At 36.7% G+C, this 6,234-nt stretch overlaps 1 protein-coding gene across 2 annotated transcripts in view; it reads right to left on the reverse strand.

The window, feature by feature from the left end:
• LOC104734591 (calmodulin-binding protein 60 B-like) overlaps nucleotides 4,258-6,234 on the reverse strand; it is a 4,675-nt gene continuing 2,698 nt past the window's right edge. For both annotated transcript variants that reach the window (XM_010454204.2, XM_010454196.2), the window contains exons 9-10: nucleotides 5,412-5,542; nucleotides 4,258-5,319 (exon numbers count right to left, since the gene is read on the reverse strand). In XM_010454204.2, the coding sequence (XP_010452506.1) occupies nucleotides 4,667-5,319; nucleotides 5,412-5,542 (784 nt within the window). In that variant the 3' untranslated portion in view covers nucleotides 4,258-4,666. The remainder of the gene's footprint in view (nucleotides 5,320-5,411; nucleotides 5,543-6,234) is intronic.

Raw genomic sequence — 6,234 nt, forward strand, 5'->3', positions numbered from 1 at the left:
GAAATATGCTATTATAACCATACGTATGGTATACCATTGGGTTCTTGTATGTAGAGGTTGAAACTTTAGAGGACTTCCATCATTAGTTTTTGTCATAAAATGCTAGATGCATGTTTCCAAAAGGGTTTTGTGCAAAAAAAACCCTTCAAATAATTTTTTTTTGCAACTTTACCCTCCAACTCAGGAAAATGCAGATCAATAACACCAAATCAAAAGTCACCCGCAATATAACCCTCGAACGTGTATAGATTTTGTAAACTGTGTATGTCTGTATATGAGTCTTAAAACTACGTCGTTTCTATATTTTAAAAATAAGGAAAAGGGTTGCAACTGAGATTCGAACCCAAGACCCCCACGACTGGCCCATACACTAACAACCACTATGCTGCGTCAACTTTTATTTAGCTACCAGACCAACATATATATATCTCATCGCCCCTGCGTAAACTAGCTGAATTGGAACACGAATCGGCGCTGTCACGGCGTTGAAACCCCTCCTCCCTCATCTCATTTGGATCTGGAGAAACCACACCATCGGAAGCAAAGATCGTCCCTGCTGCCACCGCCAATTCCGTTAGCATCATTCGCGTGAGGAAACTCGAAACAGAGGAAAACTCTTGGTTAGGTGAGGAAGAGCAGGATTCTCAGATCCATAAGCTCCGTCACCATTAAAAGAGGAGAATCCACCGGTGGCTGACATTTGGAGAAATTATCGTAGCCAAAGCTACCGTGCTCGGACGGAGAAGGGGTTTGAGCAACGAAATCTCCGTCATCAGAGGTTTTATATGTTCTTTGGTCCGCTTCTTCTGGAATGTTGTTGCAGCTTAGTGGTTGTTCATGTTTTAATTTGTTATGAAGGTCTACGGTTCGAATCTCAGTTGCAACCCTTTTCTTTAATTTTAAAATATAGAAACGACGTAGTTTTAAGACTCATATACAGACATACACAGTTTACAAAATCTATACACGTTCGAGGGTGTTATATTGCGGGTGACTTTTTATTTGGTGGTATTAACCTGCATTTTCCTGAGTTGGAGGGTAAAGTTGTAAAAAAAAATTATTTGGAGGGTTTTTTTGCATAAAACCCTTTCCAAAAAGTGCATAATCTATTTAACACAAATTAAATGGAACAGACTGAAGAAATTTGAAAACTTGGAGTATACATTCTTAAGAAAAAAAGATTGTTAAGATAGTGATATTTCTCCCAAAGTAGTTAGAGGGCATTAACTACATTCATGCCACTAACTCACTAAGCATTAGTTACTTCAGGTTTGTATCCATATTTTGTTATGTGTTACCATTTTCCTTCTAAGGAATTCTTTTATGCTATCAGGTCTCTTAAAGTCCATAACCTTTTTATGAGATAAAAAGGTAAAATAGTTAAAAAGTAAAAAAAAAAAAACAAACAAACAAAAAAAAGGTAATAAAAATGTATCAATTTTTGTAACAAAACAAAAAAAAATCCACAAAAATATTACATTGATATGTGTGTGTGAATTGACATTGACTACAAATATCTACCAAAGTTTTATCACCAAACGAAATTAGTTACTACTACATCGATCTTCCAGACATACCAATCGGAATTTGAAATTTGATAATTAGGATTGTGATTCCTATCAATTAGACATCAAATTGGTTTTTTCATGTATTAAAACATTCTCTAATCACCTTTTCATCTTCTTTGTTTAGTAGTTCTATGCTAATAGGATGTCGATACCAAAATTCAAAAAAATTGAAACGTATATGAGTAATGTGTCTCTACCTAATTAAACCCATGACTCGAGTCTATGGATGACTAGGCCACGATGAGAGGTTTGATATTGGTTAAATACTCCATTCGATGCTTTTTAGCGGGACCTTTGTCAGAAGATATGAAGTAGAACAGAAACAAAATTCGCACTATGAAAAAAAGATGATGATCATCAGCTCGAGAGAGAAGATGAGATTTAGATATGGGAAATTTATAAAAACAGGCATAAAAACAGGAAATTTATAAAAACAGGCATTATGGAGTGAGATTCGGAATTAGGCATTTGAACAGTGAAAGGCACAACAATACACAAAAACATCACTATGTCTGACTACTTTGCCCTTATGCATAATGAACAAGAATTTGAATTTCTTGTACGGTTGTACTGATCGACGCGATGTGATGACATGAGAAGCGTCTGAGAAGAGAAGCAACAGATGACGTTTATAACATTTTTTTGTTTTTGTTCATCAAAATTTTTAATGAAATACATAATGTGTTTTCTGTCCACACCAACACTAATATTTGTTTTATAAGTGAACTATGTATCTTATTAGTAATATGGTCAATAAATAAATTAGAATTTGGTTTTTTTAGGAAACTAACTGAAACAAACCACTACATCAACATCCAGTTAGCTATAGACTCACAAATAAAACACTACTCATTTTTTGTATTGAAATGATGAAGTCCATATATCCAGATGATTGGTCCACGTCCATATTTCCATGATAACTGGCTGAACATATCTTTAGAAACTAGCTGAAACAAAACAGATTATACGAGAAAGAAGCAGATGAAGGAAGTAAACACCTTCCCATGAAAGTGAAATTAATAAATTGCCTTTAGAAGACGTTGAAGAGAGTTCAACATTTGTTTCACCTACAAAAATTCAGATCAGCATAGTATACTAAGAGACTATAACACTTTTGAAACCAGAACATCCTCATAATGTTAGTTATAACTAAGTTGGCAACTATTCCATGTACCATAATACCATATGTTGGAGATATCTAAATTTTCTGTCCATCTAGACTAAGATGGTTCAATGAACCCAAAGGAAATCAATATAACAATACGGTGGTGTTCATAACTATACCCTAAAACCAAGAGGGATGAATGAACCCAAGGGGAAAAAATTTAACTACGATGTGATTATCAAAACTATACCCTAAAGCCAAGGCAGATGACTAAACCCAAGTGAAACCAAGTTAATTTTGCTGTGGTAATCAAAACTATACCCTAAAGCCAATGCAGACAAATGAGAACCCAAAGAGAAACAAATTAAACTCGCAGTGATTATATGTGCATTGCCAAATATTATTTCCTTACCTTTTAACAAATAATTGAATTTCTTAGCGATTGTTGAAACTGAAACGAATGAGAAAGATAGTTGAAAGTCACACACAGAAAAATGTTCAGAAAATTGCACAAAACAAAAAAAAAAGTAATTACGAAATTTGAGTTTGGTGATTCAAAGCAAACGAGAAGAGGATAAAAACATATATATACTGCTCCATGGAATTCCATGGTCATACCAAAATCAGGGCACAACATTGGCATATTTATCGATTCGAATCTCCACTCTGACATACTTCTTATTTTTCATTGAATCTCGCCCAGATTGGCACAGCAATCTACCATAGCAAACAGAGCCATAAAATAAACATATCAACATAAGTCGTTATCATTGTTCGCCTTAAGGCTAGACGACCGTGGGAGTAAAGACCGCGACGACTGTATATTGAATTCGGTGGCCTTAGTTTCCATGATTTCTCCGTCGCCACTGCAACAAGCGCAACCACACTCAATCGACACATATTCCTAATTGTTGCCATGATAGTAGGAATACGAAACCAAAGCGTTGTGGAGTCAGACTGATTGATTTTGGTAGAGAGCAAAAGAATTGAGTTTGCTGTCACGAACAGTAAACCCTTTTCCTCAATTTTAAAACTGCAATCTGCCCATAGAAAGAGATCGACAATAACATTAACAAGACGAGGGTAGAAGAGTCATTTTGCAAGTTTTGAATGCCTAAAGTCGAAGACTATTTCGTGAATGCCTAATTCAGAGGAGCAATGGGCTTTTGATGCCTAAATTTTAATTAACTCTTTAGATATTGATTATTGTTTCTATTAAATATAAACGAAGCTATATAATGAAATCTTACAAACAATTACTTATAGTCTATCTAATAATAAACGGGATTTTCTCCAAACCAAACTCTGATGTGTAAAGCACACTATCTAGTATCTTACTAACGTTTAATCCAACAAGTAACGGCTGGTATGGACCGTATGGTAATCACAAAAAGATGATACAGATAAATATCAAATGTATTTACGATGACTTCAAAGATTCCAAGAGGCTTCCTCATGGTGGTACCTTCGAATTCAAAATGTCTTAGCCTAGTTAATTTGTTTCATTTAATGATGGGTAATTAGTATCATTACAAACAGCAGATAGTCTAGGTACGAACCATAAAGTCTAGGTACGATAATGGAACTCTCAGAACACAACCGAATATATAAGTAATAATCAAGGAAACATTACACTGAAGTTTCGTGGAACACAAGCCTTACATCAGATAGCAACTCAGAGTATCAAATCATAGGACCAGCAGACATAAATTCTACTTGTTGAATCATTTTATCTAAGACTGTAGAATCAGTTCTTACGAATGCTATGAGTCATCAATCACGCGTATTAAAAGTCTCCTGCTTCATAAAACACAAATCCCACTGAATCTAACTGTACACTTCCTTTTATACAATACCTGAGGCACTTCACCTCCATTCTCGCTGCCTCACCTTGTGGCCCTTAAGCTTCAGCTTCCATTTGGTAAACACTGTTTTGAGTCAATTCAGAGTTGTTACCATAATGAAGGTATGACCATGATGAAGAAAGACCACACTATTCGCCATCTTCATCATCATCATCAAGCTCTACAATCTGTGCTCGCCTCTCAGCAGCTTTCCTCCTGATGAAGAACCCCCATCTCATTGCTGCTTTTATCTTAAGCCATCCAACAACAGCTCTCCCTGATCGACCACGGTCTTCATCATAACCTTGCATAGGCGTGTGTAGAAACGATGGGAAAGTATATCCATCTTCTGGCAAGTGTGTTGCAGAGCCATTGCCTCCCCCTCCCATGCTGAACAGACGGAGGAACTGTTGCATGTCTTCGCTCTCTAGCATTTCATGGCTTCTGAGTCGGATCTCTTCCTCTGAGAAGAAATCTTCTGGACCTACTCTCTCGCGTGAGTTTGACCAATCTTCTAAATGATTCAGATTTGCCTGGTGAACAGAAGCAGAGTTGATGTTTTGGTATCCGTTTGTGGATGACTGTGGAGGACCAAGAGCAAGGCCATTCATGTTTTGACTGTTTATGGTGCTTTGAGTTTGATGTAAGTTTCCAAGGAGCTGGTCTTGTGTTGTACTGCACGACGCAACATCAAACTGTGCTCGTGGGTTACTGCACGAAGCAATATCAAACTGTGCTCGTGGGTTGGAGTTCAAAAGCTGGGGCTGCGAATGATATCTTGTTGCCAGAGACTGATCATACCCTGTGGATTGATCAAATATAAACAAACGTATAAGATTTAGTAATTTACTCATAATACAAATTATTCAAGAGATTTGATTGCAATATACAAACCTCCAATAGCAAAATCTGAAAGCACTGGAGACTGATTAGCCGGCATTGAAGATGAATGGCCTGTCATCTGGATTGGATGGTCAAGGGCAGCAGTAGAGTAATTCGCCAAATCAGTTTGAGTAATACTCAACCTGTTAGGCTGCTTCAAGTCTAACAGAGATTTTCCACCATACTCTATGACTTGGGTCCAGTTTTCATATGCTTTCTTCACCAGCCCCTCAACATAAACCTTTAAGCACAGAAGTGAAAGACAAAACCAAATTTGATAAGTCTCTTCTATAAGGTAAAGAATGGTGTTATAAGTAAAGCAACATGCAGCAAACCTTTTGGCTGTCAGTAAGTGATTCAGCAGAAAAGTATTGATCACCAGAAATGAGGCCACTTAGCTCATAGATATTATTGAACAAAACACCAATATTCCTTGAATCCTCAGCATAGTAGATATAAAGCTTGCTGCTCTGGACACACGTCTTTGCGTGCTCTACTAATGCATCCCACATTTTGTTTGACATGCCACTTCCAAGAATCTAGACAAAAACAAACGGATAAAGATAGAAATTAGCCATGGTGTTAAATTCTAATTAACATCTCTTTTAAAAGCAACATAATAAGCACTTACAGTACGTAATTTTCCAGAATCTATGACCATTACTCTCAGAAAATCTTCTACAGTATCAATCCCTTCTGCATTAAGCTTTTTATGGAATGCACCATCCTTGCCGATCTTCTCCAATCTCCACACCTCATCAGCCAGAGCAGGTGGATAATGCTTCTTGTACACTGCACATAAAAGAAACAAGCATCAAACTAAAAGAAGTCACAC

This window comes from Camelina sativa, chromosome 2 (genome assembly GCF_000633955.1).
Source record: "Camelina sativa cultivar DH55 chromosome 2, Cs, whole genome shotgun sequence".
Classification (NCBI taxonomy): domain Eukaryota; kingdom Viridiplantae; phylum Streptophyta; class Magnoliopsida; order Brassicales; family Brassicaceae; genus Camelina; species Camelina sativa.